Raw genomic sequence first — 22,605 nt, forward strand, 5'->3', positions numbered from 1 at the left:
ATGTTTTTTCTTGCAGATGGATGACAGCTTTTGGAGTACAGCTTCCAGGACCTGAGCAGAGGATGACGATTCCAGGGATGTTCACCAGAAAGGAGCCAGAATATCAGAATGTCTGAGACAGCCTGCATCATGCATGAGATAGTGAGGTGCCAGGACGGACAGACCACGGTGGTTTGGTGGTCATGTGACTGAGATAAGGAAAACAGGTTTGTCTGGGCCAAGTTGGAGCTATCAGGATCACTGTTTTGTCCTGCTCGACCTTTTGCAGGACTTGAAGCAGTAGGAGTGGAAGGAAGGCATATAAAAAGGGAGCTTCCCATTTTACACCAAAGGCATTTTCCCGGAAGTGAGGGCGGAGATCTGCATGGGAGCAGTACCTTGGGCACTTGGCATTGTGGAAGTTGGCAAAGAAGTCTATCATGGGCAATCCCCAGTGTCTGAATAGGAGTATAAGGATTTTGCAGTCCATATCCCATTTGTGGGCTTGGGGAAAGCGTCAGCTGAGATCTTCCATCATGAAACTGGCTGTGCCTGGTAAATAGGCTTCAGGGAGGTCTATATTATGGGGGATGCACCGTTCCACAGAGCAGGCAAGGTTGAGCTCCATCCTTATGATCGATATCAAACATAGTAGTAACGTTATCAGTGATGATCTGAGCTGCCTGTTGTGGATGAGTGGCAGGAAGCAATGGCACGTGTGGGTGCCATGTGCCACACGTGTGGGTGGATGGGGAGTATTGCAATTCAAAGCCATGCCTGGGGGGATCGCACATGGAGTCGGGCCTGGAGGACAAATAGGACATATGATTGCTGCCACAGGAGCTGCAGGCAGAGTCTGGAAGTTATTTGCTGGTTGTTTTGAGTGATAGACATGAGTCTTATCAAGATGAGAATGTGCTGTTGAGTCAAGGCTCCTGACATTGGGATGCAGTTGAGGCAGGCACCAATTAATTCAAGCTGTTGGGTCAGGGTCAGTGTGTATTTTTGAGTGTTGAGCTGTAAGCCAAGTTGAGTGAAGAGATTCTTAGTGAGGGAGATGGCTTGTATTGCAGCTTGGTGCACTGAGACTTTGAGAAGGCAGTCATCCAGGCACAGCAATTTGATTACTTTGGATTTGTGCAGATGCACTGCAATGACTGACAATACTTTGGAGAAAACTCTGGGAGCTGCAGAAAGGCCAAAGGGGCGGACTTTGTATTGACAGTGTTGGATCCTGAGTGTAAACCAGAGGCATCGCTTGTGTGTTGAATATAAGGTAATATGGAAATACGTGTGCTGAAGGTCAAGAGTCACGAGGCAATCTCCCTGCTCCAGTGCCAGGATTATAGCAGCAAGGGTAACCGTCTTGAAGGAACAGGTGCGGATAAACTTGCTGAACTTGTACAGGTCTAAGATTAGCTTCTATCACCTGTTTCCTTCCTGGCGAGAAAACATTGTGAATAGAATGGAATAGAATTGTGAATAGAATACAGTCCCCTAGTTTTGTTGTCATACCTGTTCTATCAACTCAAGCTGCCGGAGATGATTTATTTTCTGCTGGAGGGGGAGCACATGAGAAAGGACCCTGGAAAGGATGTGAAAGAGGATTAGGTAAGTGGAACAGAGATTAATAGGAAGCAATAACCTTTGTATATGATCTCCAATACCCAGTTGTTGGAGATGATAATTGCCCAGATGGAGTAAAAGCATTTTAGGTGGTCTCCAAATGGGGCAGAAGTGCTCAACTGTGGCAGCGAAGAAACTGGAGCTATGTGATCCTGACCAATGCTTCAAAATGTCTGTCTAGATATGGAGGGTTGTGATGTGGATAGTTACCAGGCCCAGCAACGATGGAGGGGAAAGGAAAATTGCCCCAGGTCCCTTTGAATTGCCATGGCAACACTATTGCACATGTCACAGTCTGGGTGGCGTTGAGGGATGAATTCGCTCAGCCTTGCCTTCCACCCTTGACCCTGCCCCTTCTGGACAAAGAGCTCCCCGCTTCCACTCCCCAGCCTTTCCCCGGGGCTTCCAGCAGCTGTCAGCACTGCTGGTAGTTGCTCTGCCATCTGCTGATGTCTAGTCTGGTGTTGCTTATGCCAATGATGGTAATACCTTTGGAGTTGTGTATATGGGGTACTATAGAAGCACTGATTATATACCCTGCCTGGTTTCTTTTTGTTGGCAGGTACACAGATGCCTAAAGTCTTAAGCATGGCTCTGGAGTCTGCAAGCATATGAAAAATCTGCATCAGTGGAAGCAGCAAAGATCTTAGAGTTCTTGAAGGGTAATTCTTCAAACAGTTGGCTTGGAGTTCTTTGGGGAAAGTGACAAGAGTTAAAGCCAGGAGGCCCTGTGCATGACCCCTGCCTCGGCAATGGAGTGAGCAGGTGTATCAGTAGACTCTAGAGTGGCTTTTAAAGCTGTTCTAGTGATGAGGGAACCCTCACTGACATTGACTTTATATTGGTCTTTTTTGTCAGCAGGTAGATGTTCAATAAAGGAAGACATCTGAGCTAACAATTTATGAATATGCTTTGATATTAGTGCAGCATATTTTAAAATTCAGAGCTGGAGTGTAGCTGAAGAGTAGGCCTTCTTGCCAAAAAAGTCAAGGTGTTTCCAGTCTTTATCATATGGGGTGAAGTAGAGATAAGGGGTACACCATAATACCAAACCAACCAACCACACACACAAAAAGCTGATTGGTTGACTCAAGTTGCAGAAGATGTACACAGTTGCTTTTTCTTGTGAGGTAACTTTGGAAGCACATCTTAAATAAAACTATTTTCCATACTACATTATTGGGTTATAGCAATACACCTGACACTGGTTATTTGCAATCCAGTATACGCCGTAACAAAGCAGAGTGTGGTCAAGCAACTGACGATACAAATCATGAACTCACTCCACCCTTCTGGTAAACCAAAACTCATTGCCAACATCTTATTTATTCTCAGGTATCTTCTCTGTTTGATTAAATCCATCTCCAAATTGCTCCGTAACACATATAAAATTGGACAACTAGATAACAAGTCTAATAATGATCATCACGGCATCTATATGCAAACAGAACTGTTATCACACAATATATTAGGCAGTGTTTATACCAGAAATGCAAAACACAGAACTTACAAAGCTGCGCTAACGTTCTCTGAAGTGGGCGAAGAGCACTTCTCCCTTCCTGCCCCCAACCAACTCTTTCAGTAATAGCAGTACAGATGAGCACCATATTTATCTCCTTCCCCACCTGTACCCCAAATAGGAATTATGCTTCCAAAGTATCAACTAAAGCCATCAAAACGCAGGTATAATCATCAACAAACAATCAGATGCATTGTGACTACATACCTAAACGTTCTTTCATGCAGTGGTATATGATCTTCATAGGCAGGAATAGAAAAATCTCCAAAGAGGAAAATTATGATTAAATTAGACAGATTTGGGTCATATCAAAAGGAGCTTCTGTTATGAACTTTTTATGTAATTTACAGTGAAATATTCCCTTGATGTTAACTGTCATACTTAGCTGGAATCTGTTTCATTAAGATTTGAACTTCATATACATTATTTATAAATCAACACTAAATTCAACACAAAAGCTAGCCATGTGACTTGTGCAATTAGTATCAAATTCAAGCAGCCTTAATTGCTATAAAGTCCACACATTTCTGCAAAGGCAAATATGAAGGATCTGAGAATACACTGTATAAAAACGTAAATAGCAGTGATTCAGGAGAACATCACTCCACTTAAAATAGACACATGCATCTAATGAGCTTTCTGAACATACGTACAATGTAGTACTTGTCGTTGAGCTGCATGGGACAAGCCACATTTCACAGCATTAGGCGCATCTTCAAAACACCTCACTTAAACTGCTCAATAGATGTTTAATATGCTGTCAGTATGAAAACGAAATGTACTGAACTAAACGTGTGTGGAGTCATTTAGAAGAAATTGTGTAAATTTAAGGATGAGAAGTCCTGTGGCACCTTATAGACTAACAGATTTTTTTTTGTCTCGTTTTTGCAGATAAAGACGAACTCTCTGACACTTGAAAACTTCAGCTATACAAGCACACAAAGCCATTTCAGGAATATCTGTTTTATTAACAAAACACAAAATATCAAGCCAGATTGGAGATATTTTTCTGAATATTGACCTCCCACTTCATGCTAGCTGAAAACCTCAGACTAGCTCTTGTTGGGTCTTTCATTCAAATAAAATCAATGAGAACTTCATATTCCACTGAGTGCCACTCCCTCATTTCTTACAATTTCCAGAGGAATAGGAGCAGAAATATTTCTCTAGAACATGTAGCATTATTTTAGATGGAATAAGACTGAAAGATGCTAGTATAACCTTGTCACTGCCCAACATTAAACAATTGAAAAGAAAGTTCAGAGTTTTGTATTTAGAGACGTCAGCCTGCTTATTACTGTGGAAATTGCACTATTAAAAAAAAAAAAAAAAAACCTTGCAAAGCTTGCATTAAAGATCAAAAAGGAAAATCCATTAACACATTTGAAATGTCAAGTACTAAATAAGCCTTTCATTTATTTGATCACCCATGTTCTCATTCCCTTTTGCTGGACGGAGGTTTTATAAAAAGAACCCTTCTTCTCCCCTACCCTTGACTGACAGTCTCTTAAGAGAGCATTCAAGGTGGTACTAAGAGAGGAGATACTCACCTTGTGCAATAACTGGAGTTCTTTGAGATGAGTGTCCCTGTGGGTGCTCTGCCATTGGTCTGGATGCGGTCCTGGAGCCTTTCATCAGAGATTTCCCTAGCAGTCCTGTGTCACCTGCACATAACACTGCTATGCCCACCTGAGTATCTGCTCTTCAGCCATAAGAAAGAACATAATGATTAGCAAAAGTGTGGTGTGATGCCCATAACTGGCTTTACATATTTCTGAGAGTGGTAGGTTTTGGAAATATGCTGTTGAAGTAAAGGCAGCTATGGTAGGGGGCAAGAGGGTTGAGATCCCTTGAGTTCATAACACAATCTTCTGCAGCGCACAATCCATTTGAGCAGTTTTTGTTCAGATTTAGGCATCCCTTTAGAGTGGTCCGCTATAGATACAAGACGACATGGTGTCTTTCTAAAGGTTTTAGCTCTGTCTATGTAAAATGCAAGAGCTTGCACAACTTCTAGCATGGGCATGGAACTCTCAGATACCTTGGCATGCAGCTTTTGAAAAAAAAAATTGGAAGTTGAAAGGGTTCACAGACATGAAAAGAAGGAGGAACCTTTGGTAGAAATCTTGGATGTGTGCACAGGGTAACTATCTTTAAAAAAAATATCATATAGGGAGGGTCGGCCAGGAGTGCTGTTCGGTCTCCCTCATTTGGGTTCCCAGGGTGCCTAACCAGAGAGGTGGAAACTGTTCCAATTTTGGTTCATTGATTTATTTTTCTCATTCTCCATACTTCAGAGCCAAGGCTGGTGAGAAGATGGTCATGGGGGACCAGCTCATCCTTGTTCTCAATGGTTCTCTCAGTGATGCTGGACTTGGATAGGATGTGGACTTACCCAATAACTTACAAATTTACCAAGTTCAGATTTCCAGTAGTCCTTAACAACATACTGGCATACAGTAGCTCTCTTTTTTCCCGAATCTTCTTTCATCCCTCATGATGCCACAGCACAACTTGTGACTTTATCCTCACCCACAACATTTATAAACATGGAGACAATTTATTCCTTCAAATCAGTGGCACCGTGATGGGCACCCACATGGCCCACCATATAGCAACATTTTTATGGCTGACCAGGAACAATGCTTCCTCAGCTCTCATCCCCTAGCACCCTTCCTCTACTTGCACTACATTGATGACATCATCATCATCTGGACACATGGGAAGGAGGCTCTTGAAGAATTCCACCATGATTTCAACAGTTTCCACCCCACCATCACAAGGGATCCACTTCCTGGACACTACAGTGCAAGTAAGTGATGATCACATGACCACCACCCTATACTGGAAACCCACGGACCATTACGCTTACTTACATGCCTCCAGCTTCCATCCAGGGCACACCACACAATCCATTGCATACAGCCAAGCACTAAGGTACAACTGCATTTGCTCCATTCCCTCAGACAGACGAACACCTACAAGACCTTCATCAAGCATTCTGAAAACTACAATACCCCCCTAAGGAAGTGAGGAAACAGATGACAGAGCCAGAGGCCACCTGCTACAAGACAGGCCCAACACTGGCCATCACATACAGCCCCCAGCTAAAGTCTCTCCAGCACATTATCAGCTATCTGCAACCCATCCTGGACAATGATCCTTCACTCTCACAGACCTTGGGAGGCAGGCCTGTCCTCGCCTACAGACAGCCTGCCAACCTCAAACAAATTCTCGCCAGCAACTATACACAACATCACAGTAACTCTAACTCAGTAACCAATCCCTGCAACAAACCTCAGTGCCAACTCTGCTTACGTATCTACACCAGTGACACCATCACAGGACCTAACCACATCAACCACACCATCAGGGGCTCATTCACCTGCACATCTACTAATGTAAGATATGCCATCATGTGCCAGCAATGCTCATCTGCCATATACGATGGCCAAACAGACACTCTACGTAAAAAAAATAAACGGACACAAATTAGATATCAGGAAGAGTAACATACAAAAACCTGAAGAATACCACTTCAATCTCCCTGAGCACTCAGTAGCAGATTTAAAAGTAGCCATTCTGCAATAAAAACACTTCCAAAACAGACTCCAAAGAGAAACTGCAGAGCTGCAATTCATTTGTAAATTTGACACTATCAATTTAGGATTGAACAAAGACTGTGAATGGCTGGCTAACTACAAAGGCAGTTTCTCCTCTCTTGGTGTTCACACCTCCACATCAGCTGCTGAAAGTGGGTCACATGCTCCCTGAACTGAACTTGTTAACTCTGGCCTTCATCTGGATTGGTATTCCCTTCATTTCATGTACCTGTATATTTATAGCTGCCTCTGGAATTTCCAGTCCCTTCATCTGATGAAGCAGGTCTGTTCACGAAAGCTGATGCTCCCATAAATCTGTCAGTCCATAAAGTAACATGGGACTTCTCATTGTTTTTCTCTCTTCTTTCTGCTTTACTATTAAATGCAGTTTGTGTGCACAAGGCAACCCTGAGTTACTGAGCTCCATTTAATTAGGAGCCTCCATTAGCAGAACTTCACTGGATTTAAAAAGGACAGTTCACGCCCACATTTCCGGACAGTCTAGCCATTGCCAACATCCTCTCTTACCTGAATATTGGGCTCCTAAAAGGCCACAGATAGACCTCTCCAGTGCCAGCTAAATTCAAAGTAAAAGGTGGTAACTGAAGGACAATGGCTTGAAAGCCACGGGGTGGAACTCTGAGGTTGGAAACCTGGAGTCCAGGGAAGAGCATGAAATCTTCTAGACTCAAAGGGGGCATCCTCATGGGCTTTCGTGTCTGCCAGCTATGATTGGTTTGGGGGGCTTGGCATGGTGGAGGGGAGTGAGGGAGAGGAAGACCTGGTTGGAGTTGAGGTTTCAAAGTTTAGGGCAGCAACTCCGGTGGCATCAAGTACACACAGAGGAAAGAGCAACTGAGTCAGAGGTGCACCCTAGATCACCCACTGGAGCCTGCTAATCCATTCCACACAAAAACCGGCTCGTCTTAAGTTACTAAAGGGTTAAAAAAAAGACCGAGAAATTGTTATTTTGCCCACCAGGGGAAAATTATTTGTCTCCTTTTCATAATACAAAGAAATGAGAGGAGAATTTAATTTGTACAAATGAGCAATATTTTGCTTAAATCATTGAATGAACAGCCTATTGTTGACTGAAGGAGTTTATTTGTAAACATTAGCAAAATGTCTTATGTAAACCATTTTACATCCGTTTGTGATATAAAGCATAATGTTTATTTGGATTTCTGTTTGTCTTGGAAATTCATCAAATTTAAGGACCTAAGAGTAACACTGCAAGGGATCCCAATGGTACCCCTCCTTGTGGACAATGGCAAGAGACATGAGTAATCAAGTAGCACCTTTCAAAAACAAAAATCATTGTAATTATTCTGAGAGAGGAGAGACTGAGGAAAATATATCCTCCATGTTCTCCACAGACTCAAAGGTCTTCTGTAGAAGCAACACAAGGTGTGTAGTATCTTCAAAAACTGTTTTACAGTGCAGTGGTTTTGTTAATCAGAAGCAACAACGAACACCTTACTATTTTCTTCCACCTTCTCCTGTGGATGGTCGTACTGCCAGGAGAAAAACAAGAGTATTTTAGCCGAAAATGTGAGTATATTCACATAAACGTTTGCAAAGGTAGTCTGGAATTAATCCAAATTTAGATACCAGTTGAATGGCTTTTAAACAACTCATAAATGAACAATTTTTAATTAAAATTAAAGAGCATAATACTGCAAGGGTTTGCAAACCCATCAGTTTCATAGGAAACTGAATCCTGAACTCAGGATCTGACATGAGAAGTGAAAGAAGGTTTCTCTCTGAAATGCCACATTAACAGCCTTTTCGCCAGCAGGCACCCTTCTAAAGCACCATGTGTACTAATAGTATTATGCACAAATCACAGAAATCAGGTGTCCTAGGTCTTAAAGAAAGCCTGTTGGCACAGCTAGCCCTGCCCTGCTTCACCTGCAACCAGTGCCAGGCCTGGAGGAAGAGAAAAAGAGGGAGTTTGGAGCTGACTAGCAGGGAGGCAGGAGGAAGTTCTTTGGTCTTAGGACAGGTACCACAGCCTGTCTGCTTAGCAGTCACAGGAGCAAGTAAGTCCCCATCCCTATCCCTCTGGGAAAAGGGGAGAAACCACTCAGAGAGCCCAGCTATGGGAAACTGGACTATTGGGGCCATGCTCCAAACTTAAGGACTAGCTGGAGAGAGGTTCAGGGTTACTGGGCCAAGAACAAAGGAGTCAGGGGGCAAACACGACCCCCTCCCTGCATTTCTGCATGCCTAATCTGTTATCTAGACATCAGGATGCCCAGCTACACAGTGGCTGCAAGCTTCTAAAGCTATGCCAGAGACAAAGAACAAGTCTATATGTAAGAAATAGACAGTAGCTCTAGTGTGTGTTGGAGGGGGAGGAGGTTTGAGCAGGATAAAACCTTTGTAATTCATCGATAACATTCTGAATGTTTAGTTCAGGTCAACTCCCTGTTAAACAATCTCCTGCTCAAAAATCTGTCACTGGCTTAATGGTTTATGCTAAATATGTAGCTTAGATCCTTGGCATGAATTCAGCATGGCTTATAACATCTCCTACCGTCAAAGAAATCACTAGAGATTTTTTCATATTTCTAAAAAAATTAGGGTTCGGATTTTACTTTAAAAATGACAGGCAGAGGTAAGAAAATGCAAGTGACCTTCTAGAGATACTCTCTCTAAATAAGGGCCCACGGGAAAAATACTATTCGAGCACTTGAAAATATGGCTTTGTTAGGTCATTAAATCTTAGCCAAAAGTAATAGACCCAAGAGGATCCCCAGAAATGAAAATCTCTCTTTGCCCCTTATAGGGACACTAGAAGGTGGTATGACTAAGCCTGGTCCTTTCATAGTGTGAATGCACAAGGAGGAGGAGGAACAGGCAAAGGGCTAACAATGGCACTTTACCAATTCTACATTTTGGTGCTATCAAAACGAAAAAGCAGTCCAGTAGCACTTTAAAGACTAACAAAATAATTTATTAGGTGGTGAGCTTTTGTGGGACAGACCCACTTCTTCAGACCATAGCCATACCCGAACAGACTTAATATTTAAGGCACAGAGAACCAAAAATAGTAATCAAGGTTGACAAATCAGAAAAATTATTATTAAGGGTGAGCAAATCAGAGAGCAGAGGGGCAGAATTCCCCCTCACCCCCACCTCTGTGCCTTACATTTTGAGTCTGTTCTGGTATGGCTATGATCTGAAGAAGTGGGTCTGTCCCACAAAAGCTCACCACCTAATAAATTATTTTGTTAGTCTTTAAAGTGCTACTGGACTGCTTTTTTGTTTTGACAGTACATAGACAAGCACGGCGATCTCTCTGTTACTATTCAGTTTTGTGCTACGTTTAACTGGGCTCACAAAATGCTGATTTCACTATTCAAAAGAAGAAACATCAGAAAGAAAAGGAGGAAAAAAATGGAGTGGGGAAAATCTAATCTCAGCACTGCTGGTTCATCTAGAGTTTGTTTCAGCGCAAGCCAAAGTTTTGTTATCAATATGCATCATGTTCAACAGATCTTGTAAGGAGCCGTTTTATAGGTCAGGGAACGATGCACTGTACATATGCACCCAGTGTTCACAGCCAACCATTATGAAGCATGAAAGTTTTTCCATTAACAATTACTTATAAAATAGATTCATACTTCATTTGCTTATCCACTGCTCCCCCGTTTAGAAACCTGATACAAAGATGCTAGTGTACAGTACTTACCTTTGTAATTTTTATTGTGTCTTCAAAACTCCTCACAGTTTCATCCAATACTGAATCCACAGATTGTATTCTAGAAGAAAAATTAAACTTGGATAATCTCATTGGATGGCTTAGTGTCAGTGTGTCTATAATTACTGCTTCATAAATAAATTCTGGGGAATCCCCAAACTGCGGGTAAGAGGCCAGAGCAATAGCTAGCTTAAGGTATGCCCTTGGGGGCTTCTGTACCAAATGCACCTGGCTCCTATTGTTAACCACAGAGGCAACATGCTTTTATTTTGTCCATGGTTACCCAGACTGCCTGGTGAGAGCCTCTGGGTTCATCAAGAAAACCTTTTCACAAATTTGCGGGCAAACAGATCCCAGACACACTCTCCAATACAGAAGGTGAGGCCAGCCATAGGGGACCTCAGAAGATCCTAGCTGGAGACCAACTGCTCCCCGACAGAAGGCACTGGAGCAAGGATACTGGACTAGATAAGCTATTTTGGTAAGAAGCTGTGAGGACCAATTTGAGAAAGTCGAGGTTTCATTTTCAATGTGGAAGTTAAGAGTTCCATTTTCATTACGCAAAACCAAAACTCCAGGGAAAGCTGCAAAGAAACCCCACCAGTTAGGATTTATGAAACCTGCTAACTTCAAGCATATGTGCACAATATGAAAGTGGACCTGTACCAAAATCTCAGCTCCAAGCACCTCAAAACTGTGCATCCATTTAAATCCATATTTTGCTGCTCGGATCCATATCTACTAATTACAGGTTTCAAGGCAACACTGATTAAAATGGAACAAAACAATCCCTCCCTTGCCGACCAAAGTTGGTCCAATAAGAGATACTACCTTACCTACCATGTCTCTCTAAAAAAGAAACAGAAGTAATGACCAACACCAGAACTGGCCATTTAACTAGCTAAGACTGTGCAAAAATAACTTCCTATCTCTAAGAGAACATTTAAAAGACATCTAGAAGACAAGTACCTTTGCTTTTGATGATTACAGAAAGACCTCAGTTTGATCGACTGTTTATTCCAAAAGTCCTACAAGAGTTTTCCAAAGAATGCATGTGTTATTTTGGAACTGGACAGTCAATCCTTGTAGGAGTTAAAATCAAATTAAAACATGCACACACACGCACCATTGTGTCCTTCTCAAGGTTAGATAAAATCTGAGCATCCTTCTCAAGATGGGCAAGTTCTTGGACGACAATCTTGTGGAAGCTCTCCAGTTTATTCAGTCTGTGTGCAAGAAACAAATTTAACAGCTTTAAAATTCAGTGTCATGAGACAGCAGGTTAGTACTGCAGTTTGATTTTTATGTAGGTCACAGCTCTTCAGCTTTGTAAGAAAAAACAAAAGCAGTTTTCTTTCCAATGCATGAGATGTGGTTTTGGTACAGTACATATCTTCAGATAAGTGCGAGAACATTTTATCACAAAGGTGAACAAAGAAATTCTGGGAATTAAGGCAAAAACAAATACATTTCTTGACTTGGAACTATCCTGAAGGAAGCACATTGCCAAGATACCACAGTCACATGCACACATGCAAGCAAGAATGATTTGCATATGAAATGAGAGGATTCAGTAGGACTGGTTATATAAATATAAAGGCTTTAACTTCCTAGGTTACATCTATTAGACCGGTGTACTGAGTGGTACCATAGGTGTTGCACCAAATGGCATTTTTTCCGATGTCCTGTGTTAGACAAATATCTCTGTCCAACTCATTGTGGGAAAATACAAATGCCAGACTCTTACTGCTCCTGGGAAGCACAAAAGTCAGTGGGCCAAAAGTGCAAACACATGTTTTAAGCACCTTTTGGCATAAGACGACAGCAGTTTCATCAGCCCTACCTCTTTAAAGAGTACATTCTTTCCAAGGGCCTATTCAGCACTACTGCTATTAAAAATAAGCATGTTGCTTAGCACGCTTATCAGCTACTGTAGACACCAGGCTGTCCACCAGGTTTTCCCAATTAAAAATATTTTACTCAATTAGAATGTGATGGAGAAAGTAAACTAAGACCTGGACAAATGTTTTCAAATCTCAAAATCAACAAAAATGTATAGCTCAAAATAAAGAGTAAAAGCTTTGATTTTGTTTTTGTAAAGTAAGTGTTTCCATTCTGACCCGTTCTAGATAAATTCATGTACAGAGGCACAACAAAGCACAACAGCTGTTTTATCTGCAAACCCACTCGAAACTTGTGTGTGAGAAATTGAGGTTTTGTTTGCTTCTGCATTTAGATCAAGAGAAGAGCAAGGTACAGTTCAAGCTACATATTTCATCCAATAGTTACACAATGGGCAGTACATATGTTCTATTAAATTTATACGGTCAAGCTGTAATACTTGGAACTCTTACATACTGCCACTGCCAAATCCTACATTAGTGAGCACAGAAAGACGTGAGATATGCTCATGATAATTCTGAATCAATATTGACCCCAAACTGTGCTTGTGCATTGTTTATACACCTATAGATGCAATTAGATCTATATTTCTGCAGTGAAGCAGAATAGATTACCTGACTCTAAAGCTGACAATAAGAATATGAAGAGTTTCCTAGAAATTCACTTCTGTTTAATTATTTTTCTATTGGAAGGGCAGGCAAGTGATGCGGTTTGAAAGTAACAAACATAAGAAGAATTTATGGAAGATGGCCTTTTAATACAAAGTGCCAGTCAAAGGAACACGTAAGCTACATCTACACTAGAAGCACCTATCTACAGAAGCGACTGTCAGAAGAGATGTTCGGACAAAACTGTCAACAAATCTTATCTACACATAAAAGCGGATCGATCTTTCCATCCACTCTGTCAACAAAAGAGACCCCCACCCCCACCCCCAGAGCATCTACACAGCTTTGCTGTCGACAGTTTCTGTCAAAAAAAATGCATTTTGTGTGTAGATGCTCCACGAGTATTACTGACAAAACCGCAGTTTTGTCCACAAAACACTCTTGTGTAGACGTAGCCTGTGTGTCTCTGTTGCCCACTTCCTTAGCTCCAGTACCCTTTGCAATGATTCCTCTTTCATTCCCTTGGCACAAAAAGAATGTTACGCAGTATTTTGCCTCCACATGCAGCTCCACTAGTTAGGCAGGGGTTTATCACTGGGAAACAGCCACATTCAACACAAGCAAGTTGAGCTTCACAGGCACTCTGCTCTGTGGATTTTTTTAAAAAAACAAGTCAGCTACTGTCATTTTGCTTTGAAACCCTAAGAAGAGTAATACACAAATGCCTTTTGTAGTAGAACCGGACGGTAATTTGTCAGAATGACTCGAAAGCTCATGCAAAGTTGAAGCTGTTTTTGGCAAATAGCATATTACTTACCTGCACTGATGCATCTGATTTAATAACGCTGACACACTTTTTTCAGAAGCCTTCAAAGCATTTTTTGCATAAATCTCCATTCTTTTGTACCTGGACTAGACCACATCACAGACATCTTAGAATACAACGTAAGAACGGAACAAAAAGCCAAGTCTCAACCTTGTCCATACATTTGTACTGGTGTAGTTAAACTGGTGCCACCTCTTATTTTATTTTAAATCTGTTTCTAATCAACTTACGCTAAACTGAAACACAACACAAGCCAATAAAAAATGTCCACACCTACATTCACATTGGTTTAAATAAGTTTACATTCACACCTTTCGTTGAACCATTAAAACTCTGCAGACCGGGGCAAGGACCTGCAGCATGTCAGTTGGATGTAGTTAATTGGAATTAAGCACTGATAGGCTGCAAGACAGTTTGTTTACCCGAGCATCTGCAGGAACAGCTGCTCACAGCTTCCAGTGGTGGTGGTTTGCCCTTCCCAGCCAATGGGAGCCACAGAAGGTGATGTGAGCTATGCGACTGCTTCCTGCAGCTCCTGTTGGCTGGGCTTCTGCTGCACTATTCCTTCCTAGGTAGTCATTTCCTATTTTGTATGCCTGCATAGTCCTTCCTATGTGAAGTACTTTGCATTTGTCCTTGTTGATTTTCATCCTATACTTCAGGCCATTTCTCCAGTTTCCCCAGATCATTTTGATTTCTGACCCAATCCTCCAAAGCACTTGCAACCCCTCCCAGCTGGGTGTCATCTGAAAGCTTTATGGCTATGTCTACACTAGTATTCTTTTTTTGGAAGAGGCATACAAATGAGGGAAATCAAAAATACAAATAAAAGGCACAGATTTACATATCTGGCACCTCATTTGCATAGTCTTTCGAAAGAAGAAAGGCATCGTAGATGTGGCTTTTTCAAAAGTAAACCCCATCTTCAAAAGAACCTTTGTTCCTACTTGTTTTTTTTTAGGAAGAAGGGTTCTTTCAAAGATGGGGATTACTTTTGAAAGAGCCATGTCTATACTGCTTTTCTTCTTTTGAAATACTATTCAAATGAGGTGTCAGATATGTAAATCTGTACCCCATTTACATTTTCAATTTCCCTTATTTGCATGCTTCTTTCCAAAGAGGAATGCTAGTATAGACACAGCCTACATGCACTCTATGCCATATTCTAAAAATTGTTGATAGAGAGATTGAACAGAACCAGCCACAAAACTGATCCCTGTGGTAGCTTGTTCATTATGTCCTTTCACCATGACTGCGAAACAGGAAAGGAGGACTGCAAGCTAGCACTACCTCAGATCAACAGTAATTTGATTTTTCCCACGTGTTGGGTTTTTAAGTTCCATGGTACATGCAATGGTCTCAGTGGAATATAAAACCAAAGAGACATGCCTAGGTCCCATGAGTATGTCTACACAGCACCTTGGAGCAAGCTTCCCAGCCTGGGTCAACACACTTGTCTTTTCAGGGTTTGTAGTGCGCTCTAAAAAAATGTAGCATTACAGACGGCACATTGAAATTGTGGTTCAGGGTCTGAAACCCACACTCCTCCTGCTCCCCAACCCAAGTAACAACCTTAAAATGTTGCCCCTACACTGCTGTTTTTAACTAGACCCATGGGTCTATACAAGTTCTAGCTATTAGGACAGACTATAGCGTTTTCTCTCTCATCACAGAAAAGATGCTTATTTTATGGACATTACTGACCCACTGTTCTGTCTATATAGAAGCCAATAGTTTCCGTAAGTTAAAGAACCCACCCAAAACAATATGATTGCTGTATCGCCCCCTACCATATATGTACACATATACATAATACAATATATATGTGGCTTCAAACCTGCAACCAGAAGAAGTAGGTATATAACTATTATATGAGAATATGGTTTAAAAAGCATTATCCTTTCCTTCTCTCTCTGACTTGATCAAATTATTTGGAATGTCTACATATAGATAAATTGACATCACAGAATGAAGTTACATTTAAAAGAACTTTCCTTTCCAATTAAACTATCCTCTCACAACAAATCCATTACCTCCCCTACGCCATTCTTCAGACTAGCTGGGCCTTGCAGGATACCCAGATGTGGGGGAATGAGTACCAGAATAAAAGATCCTCCAACTAAAGGACTCACTCTTTCTGCAGATGTATTAAATTAGGCCCAATAAGGTCCAGCATCCCAGTTAATCAACTTTGTTTAGGTATAAGCATGCCACACACTGCATGTGTCTAGGAAAATAGTGCAGACTGTAGATTTACCTGGAATGTTTTCCTTAGCTGGTTGGTGAAATTTTCAAAGGCAGCAATGACATCAGAATCACTGACATCCTCATGCAGTGTCTTGGAGACAAAGATGTCATCTAATTCATCTGGTTCCTCCCCTGCAAGAGAGGAGCACGCAGCTTTATGCAAAACATTTCCAAAGCGCTCAAGCATACCTGATTCTAATTATGCGTTGCACTTCAGCGTATTCCTTCACTCCAATGAGACGCAAGTGACAGTATAAGTTAGAAGTTGCATGGTATTGCAGTCACTCTTCTAAAGTTCTTGGAAACTGGAACTAAACAGTCTCAAAATGGAGTAAGTCTGAGATGGAATTATCAATCTACTACGAATGACTGAATTGTAGAACAGACACCAACCAAGCATAGGATGTATTAACATGTAAATGAGAGATATCAGATAAAAAATATTGGAGCTCCTAAAATCTTACTGATGAGCAGGCTTGTTTCCGGATGAATCCTTTACTAGGGATGGAAGCTATGCTCAGAAATGAGGCAATACAATTTCCTGCTACTCTTTGACTGCTATCGGTGAATACTCTGTCCTGGGCACCTTTGCTTCTGCTCCCGAACAGGAAGCAGCTCCCGGGGAAAACCACAGACCCTACACTCTCCATCAGGAGTGTGTCATCTACATTTTCTGGAGGATTTACTCTATAGCAGGGGTCAGCAACCTTTCTGAGGCAGAGTGCTGAAATTTGACCTTTTGACCTCAACATTCGGTCCGAGTGCCAGTGATACTTTTTAAAGTCACTAATAATCTTACATACAGCAGCTTCATTAATAAAGAAAGATGTGGAGCTTTACCATTGAGGTGGTGGGTGGCAGCATTAGCTGGTCTTTTGTTAATCCACAGGTGCCATGGCTCTGAGCAAGCTCCTGGCTACATGGAGGAGGAGCAGGACTGTTCTTCCCACCTCACATGCTGATGAAAATTGGCTTGTGTGCGCTACTCTTGGCATCCATCCTAGGGGTTGCTGACCCCTGCTCTATAGCATAGGCCTTGTAGTCATTTAGAGTTACTTTGCACTGATGTAACCTACTATCATTATGAATTGGTTCTCCATGTACTTTACAGAAAGGGAGCTAGTAACTCCTGAAGATGCAACACTTGAGGCTCGACTGTCTATTCAGTAGGAATCAGAGAGTAGGTACAGCTGAAACTGCTATCCTTTCTGGCATTTCTATGTCACCTTCCCCATGAGAACTTGCCAACAATAGGACCAAATTCTCCTTACATCTCTAATTCTATTTATTTCCATTGAGTTAACAGTTACTTCCACCTTTGGGAGTTCACAGTCTGATCCATTTATCTGCCCCATTAGAATGGCTTTAAGAGGAGTTCACTATAGTTCTCACTAGGCTTGGACACAAACTTCAATTTTAGTCAATAAGGCCAAGTTACAGAGATCATTTTAACCACCGTTCTGGTGTTACCTGTTCGTATTTCCTCCTTCTTCTTCTCTATTGAACCAAAAAGTTTTCTTGGTTCAGGAGAAACGCCAGGAGATGATAGATCCATTTCCCATCTTGAAAGTTTGGGTTTTTTTGCACCACCACCAGGCGATAGAGCTAAAAAACAACCCCAGTATTAGAGATCCATAACTAGCCCCACACTGAGCATTTAAGAGCAGCTGAACAGGTACCTACTTCCTTTGCAATAGCTAGCACTGTCTTTCGGTTTACAAGAGTCTCAGGGCATCAACGAGTAGCAAATCAATCCACTGGAGAGTTCATTTATTGCATATAGTATAGATGTGATAAATCAACCAGAGAGGTCTCCCATCAATTCTACTACCCTGCCAAAATGTGAAGGGTAAATGGAGTTGATGGGAGAGCGCTAGCTGTCAGCATACTGCAATGAAGATACTGCAGTAAGTGGAATCACGTGCACTTATTTCAGCTACATTAGTCACACAGTTGAAATCAAAGTTGACGGTTCCATAGTAGTATAGACCTCAGTGAGCGGAGTGGATGTGAGATACAGGTTGTGCATTTCTGCAGGGAAGATTGGAGAGCAAGTGCATGCAGCTTCATTTCCACCTCCTCCAGCATGCTGAGGGGCTGGGGAGAGGAAAAGAAGGGCCAACAAATAAAGCTGCAGATGTCATACAGCAGTTTAGTGCTATGAGGACTTTGGCTCATCTGAAGAGACAGAAGCTATATTTTAGGGAAGACATTTATAAAAACAGTCCTGTCAGCTTCAAATGATGTATGATCAAGGTGGTACAAATACTGCAGCATGTTCCTTTTGAATTCTGTGCAGGGCTAGGAGAACAGAAGAGAAATAGGAACTCTGTGGATTATTTCTAAACTCTGTAAGGTGGTGCATAGCAGGAGCAGCTGGGGCCTGTGAGGGGCCTATGAGCTCTGCAAGGCAGCAGTATCTTGGAGAGCTGGGGCCCTTCCAGAGGTCAGGAAGTAAATATTCAGTTACATGCCCCCACCACAAGTATGTCCCCAAACAGAGGTACACAAAGTATCAGACCGCATGTTCTATAATTAACTCTGACTCTGCCACCAAACAGGCACCCAGCCATGTAAGAGGAGTACATTTACACCGCAGACAAGAGTGTCCACAGCTGCTGACTCGTCTTGGCAAATGAGAAATTCAGACATGCTGACTCCTCCTCTTGCGTCTGGTAGCTGAGAAAAGTGTCAGCCTGACCTGGTGTATGGCTACTCAGAGGACACATCTACATCAGCTTCTGGGGAAATCATTCCCAGCTTATACTGTAGCCAGCGCACCAAGAACAATAATGTAACTGCAGGAGCACAGGCAGTGGTGGCGTTGTCTGGCTCCCTCCTGCCCGCCCTCTGAGTACGTACCCATGTGTTCTAGGTCAGTTTGCCCTCAAGGAAGGTAGGCCCGGCCACTGCTATAGAAGGCACAAAAAACTCGTGAAGTCCCGTAGCACATTATAAACTAACATTTTTTGGAACGCAAGCTTTCGTGGGCAAAGATCCACTTCATGTATACAGACTAACACGGCTACCACTCTGATATCTAGCTGGCATCTTAGCTTGAGCAAAGCTAGTGCAAGAATGCCTACAGGTGCTGGGCCCCCTCGACACATGGACGGAGACTGAGGCACATGTCCTACAAGCAGTGAGTAGGTATACAACATATATTTAGAAGTCTCACACTCGCAACAGGTTTTTGGTGGGTTTTTTAAAACAGTTCCTTCGTCCACCTTACATACATAGTGACAAGCTTACATACATTTTCTTGGATAATTGAGTCAGCCTCAAGAACATCTGCATACGCCCCACACAAGAAAACCTTATTGTTATTTAGCTAGCGTACAACGGATTTGTTTCCAACAAGGAAGGAAGTGCTCCAGCTCCATTTAAATAGCAGGATTAGAAAAGGATTATGTGAAGTCCTCCTCACATCACTGGTAATTTACTTACTTAGAACAGCTGACAGTAGTTTGTGCTGATGCTTTTTAAGTATGGGAATTAAACAGCTTGAGAACACAAGCAACACTCCACCATTAAACTATAACCAAAAGAGGTCACAGGAGGAGAAAAATAAATAAAAAAGCAATTTGAGTAATTCCTTTCACTAAAGCCAGACAAAATTGTTCTATTATGCTTCAGCTAAGATTGACAGCATTGCCAATATGCTGTTATTACAGAACACTTTCGAGGCAATAAAAGTCAGAGACTTAAAGAAGAACTGAGTGGCCAGGCAAGATATCAATCACGCACCACGATCAGTGTGGCATTCCATTTGGACACCTCAGGTTAGATAACCAGAACCCTGATGCCTCCCTAACAGGATAACCCTCTGCACACTCTTGGCTGTGCACTCTTTGTAGGTGCCAGACTGTTTTGCCAAGGCCACACGGAAAGCATTAGAGAAGAAAGGTGCTAAAGAAACAGTGTCTTACCACCAATTACAAAGATAAAGCATACTCTGAAGCTAAATACTATTACATATACACTCTACTACAAATGAATTGTGATCACTCCAAAAGGCAGCAGATGGTAAACAATCAAAACAAGAAAAGAATCAGATTTCTACAGGCTGGTGCCCAACAAGAGAGCAACTAAAACATATCAATGTTGTGAAGCCGCCACATTATGCTTGCTGTTAACAGAAATGCTGCAGAGTAAAACCAGAAGCGCTATTAATGGAAAAAAAAAAAGTTGAATACAAGGTTAACCTTGAGCAAAAACTTTAACCTCTGCTCTTACTCCTGGGGAACGTAACAGACCATTTTTAAATGAAGTGCTGATTTCATCACATCGTAGCTGTAACAAGGTTCAAAATCGACCACCCCACCTTACTCTGGTTCTTTGCTGAGTGTGTGTCAGCTTGCAATAGTCACATTTCTGGCCTCCTGTGGCCAAAAAAAGTGTGCTACACAGAAGTCAAGATATACAATAGCTACAGCATGGAATCAACAGTATTAAAATGTGTACAATAAGAAAATGAAATCTTTCCATACCCTTGACATTTGGGGGAGATTTTCTGACTTTAGGGCAGTTAAGTGTTCCTTTCCAAGCACCTATGCCTTTGAAAAGCTTTTATATTTTCTTAGATGATGGCTACTGTACCTGAGCCTTTTCGTTTATGTTTATTCTCTGCTAGCAATTTACTTGAGATGTCTTCATAGTTCTACAGAGAGAGGGAAAGATAAAGATGCACTAGGTTAGCTGTCTATCCAGACCAAAAAAAAAGTGCACCTAATTTCCAAGCAAAAAATATTGTGGTCTATTAATAGTAAAAATGTAAACATATTAGCATGGGGTAAAATAAGTACTGTAAGCCTCACCTTCTCTCCAGCATCAGAATATTCATGAGAAGAAGCACTTAATGGGAGTGTTGGACTGTCTGCTTCCAAATCATCTGAAAGACATGCTTTAAATGTCTAAGTGATGTATTAGCCGGACAATACAAGCAATTGATTTTGGATTGTATAATTGACCAAGTAAATATCTTTGTGCATTGAATATTAACAACACTAACAACTTCTTCTGCAATCAGTATACTAGAGAGCACTATTGTATTTTCAGCTGCAGTTAAATATCATTGTTTCATACCATTGCTGCTGGACTCTGAAGCAATATATACATTGCTACCTATTCCAGCAAGTATGCTCCAGGAGGAAACAAAGTGAAGAAATAAAAAATGAAAATATTCTGGGTCCTATACATAGAGTTCTGTACTACCAGGCAAGCGATGACCAGGGACACAACCAGCAGGGTAATTTTTTTATGATGCTAGGACATGAGAGGAATAAGGTGCATTTTATTACAGTAGCTTTTTCGGACATGACGATAGTATACTTTAAAAATTGTTGGACAGATAGCTAACTTTTCCAGCCCCTAACCTTACGGTTTAGCATACCACAATTAGATCTCTCATCACACCACACGGATCCAAATATCACAGGGCAACAGCAGCATTATGTATGTCAATCCATAACTGTTGTAGTTAGTTGTACCCATTAGGACTGAAGGTAGTATGAAAATGACAAATACACTAATATACGTTGCTTGACATTACATGCTGTAAATGGCAGCAGGTAAGTGTTAGGAATATTTACATCATAAGAGAGACTACAAGTTGAACCTCTCTCATCTGGCACCCTTGGGACCTGACTGGTGCCAGAAGAAAGAATTTGCCAAACCCAGGGAGGGTCCAGAACATTATCAACACTTTCACTGCTTACTGTGCTATTGGGCTCTTAGAAGACATTTAGGGATAAACTAGAGCTAAACAACAGCACAGAACACTGAGAACCAGGCCTGGTGGCTGTAAGCAAACATTACGGGACTATAGGAAACTTGGCCACACCCATCATAAGTAATTTTCCAGCTAACTAAAATCATGCCAGATTACAGATGCTGCTGAACAACAGAGTTCAGTATTAGAGAGGTTCAACCTGTCATATTGTGGAAGGAAAAGTCTTCAGCAAAGATTTGTTTCAAGTTTAAAACAATAGAAATCTTTTGTCTGTTTAACAGCCTCTCTCAAAATGTAAGAGTCCTGTTCAGAAAAGAAAATTGTAATTTTCACGGACAGCTAAAGTGCCAAAAGTCCTAAATCTGATTTCTCCCCCTCCTTCCATTCTCCATCCACTGGCACTGGAAGTTTGAGCACGAAGGACAAACCTGTCTAGCACAAAGCATAAGCAGCCCTCCCAATGTAGGTAGGGATGAGCTGAGCCAACTTGAACCTGTGTATCAAGGAATGAAATATCACTTAATGATTTCCTCACCCCTCAAAATAGTTCACTTAAACCACTGAAAAAGTCTCATCTCTGCTATGATTGGCACCAGTAGTCAGGAATTTGTAGCGAACAGGGAGACAAACAGGAATACAAAATGTATGTGGCCTGTTTAAGTAGATTGCATGTTAATGGAAAAAATCCAAAGTACCAGCGAGTTCCACTGTAGAGAAATCAAGTCTCATTGCAGTCGATTTAGTTTCCGTCTTCTCCACTTCCCTGTGCATTGTTGGTCTTGAAACACCAACCTAAAATATATGTATTTTAAGTACCTATTTTATTAAATCAGAAAAACAAACAGTAGTAGTCATTAGG

The 22,605-nt window shown here is 41.6% G+C and overlaps 1 protein-coding gene across 1 annotated transcript in view; it reads right to left on the reverse strand.

The window, feature by feature from the left end:
• Positions 1 to 8,177: 8,177 nt before the first annotated feature.
• Positions 8,178 to 22,605, reverse strand: part of SYCP2L (synaptonemal complex protein 2 like) — a 56,887-nt gene continuing 42,459 nt past the window's right edge. Inside the window, exons 27-36 of the mRNA XM_074985460.1 lie at positions 22,442 to 22,538; positions 20,833 to 20,906; positions 20,615 to 20,675; positions 17,486 to 17,620; positions 16,026 to 16,147; positions 13,760 to 13,854; positions 11,559 to 11,658; positions 11,402 to 11,460; positions 10,424 to 10,493; positions 8,178 to 8,240 (exon numbers count right to left, since the gene is read on the reverse strand). Of these exons, the coding sequence (XP_074841561.1) occupies positions 8,178 to 8,240; positions 10,424 to 10,493; positions 11,402 to 11,460; positions 11,559 to 11,658; positions 13,760 to 13,854; positions 16,026 to 16,147; positions 17,486 to 17,620; positions 20,615 to 20,675; positions 20,833 to 20,906; positions 22,442 to 22,538 (876 nt within the window). The remainder of the gene's footprint in view (positions 8,241 to 10,423; positions 10,494 to 11,401; positions 11,461 to 11,558; positions 11,659 to 13,759; positions 13,855 to 16,025; positions 16,148 to 17,485; positions 17,621 to 20,614; positions 20,676 to 20,832; positions 20,907 to 22,441; positions 22,539 to 22,605) is intronic.

Source organism: Carettochelys insculpta, chromosome 2, assembly GCF_033958435.1.
Source record: "Carettochelys insculpta isolate YL-2023 chromosome 2, ASM3395843v1, whole genome shotgun sequence".
NCBI lineage: Eukaryota > Metazoa > Chordata > Testudines > Carettochelyidae > Carettochelys > Carettochelys insculpta.